At 70.8% G+C, this 202-nt stretch overlaps 1 protein-coding gene across 1 annotated transcript in view; it reads left to right on the plus strand.

Annotated features, from left to right (window-relative positions):
- The first annotated feature begins 69 nt into the window (after positions 1 to 69).
- The window catches only part of FAM96A (family with sequence similarity 96, member A), a 4,980-nt gene continuing 4,847 nt past the window's right edge, over positions 70 to 202 (plus strand). Inside the window, exon 1 of the mRNA XM_010085552.1 lies at positions 70 to 127. Coding sequence (XP_010083854.1) covers positions 70 to 127 — 58 coding nt within the window. The remainder of the gene's footprint in view (positions 128 to 202) is intronic.

A 202-nucleotide genomic window follows, 5' to 3' on the forward strand; every position in this document is an offset into this window, starting at 1 on the left:
CCCGCCCTGCCAGCCCCAGGCCGTGTCTGGAGGGGTGGGATGCTGTGACCTTGGGATGGGGCATGGGCCATGGTCAGGGTGAGGATCCTGAGCAAGGAGAGGAATGTCCGGATGCAGCGCGTGGGTGGTGGGCAGCGCAGCCGGTGCCCAGCTCCCAGCCTGGGGGAACGGGGCTGGGCTGCGCTGGGGGGGGGGTGACAAC

This window comes from Pterocles gutturalis, unplaced genomic scaffold (assembly GCF_000699245.1).
Source record: "Pterocles gutturalis isolate BGI_N339 unplaced genomic scaffold, ASM69924v1 scaffold11970, whole genome shotgun sequence".
NCBI lineage: Eukaryota > Metazoa > Chordata > Aves > Pterocliformes > Pteroclidae > Pterocles > Pterocles gutturalis.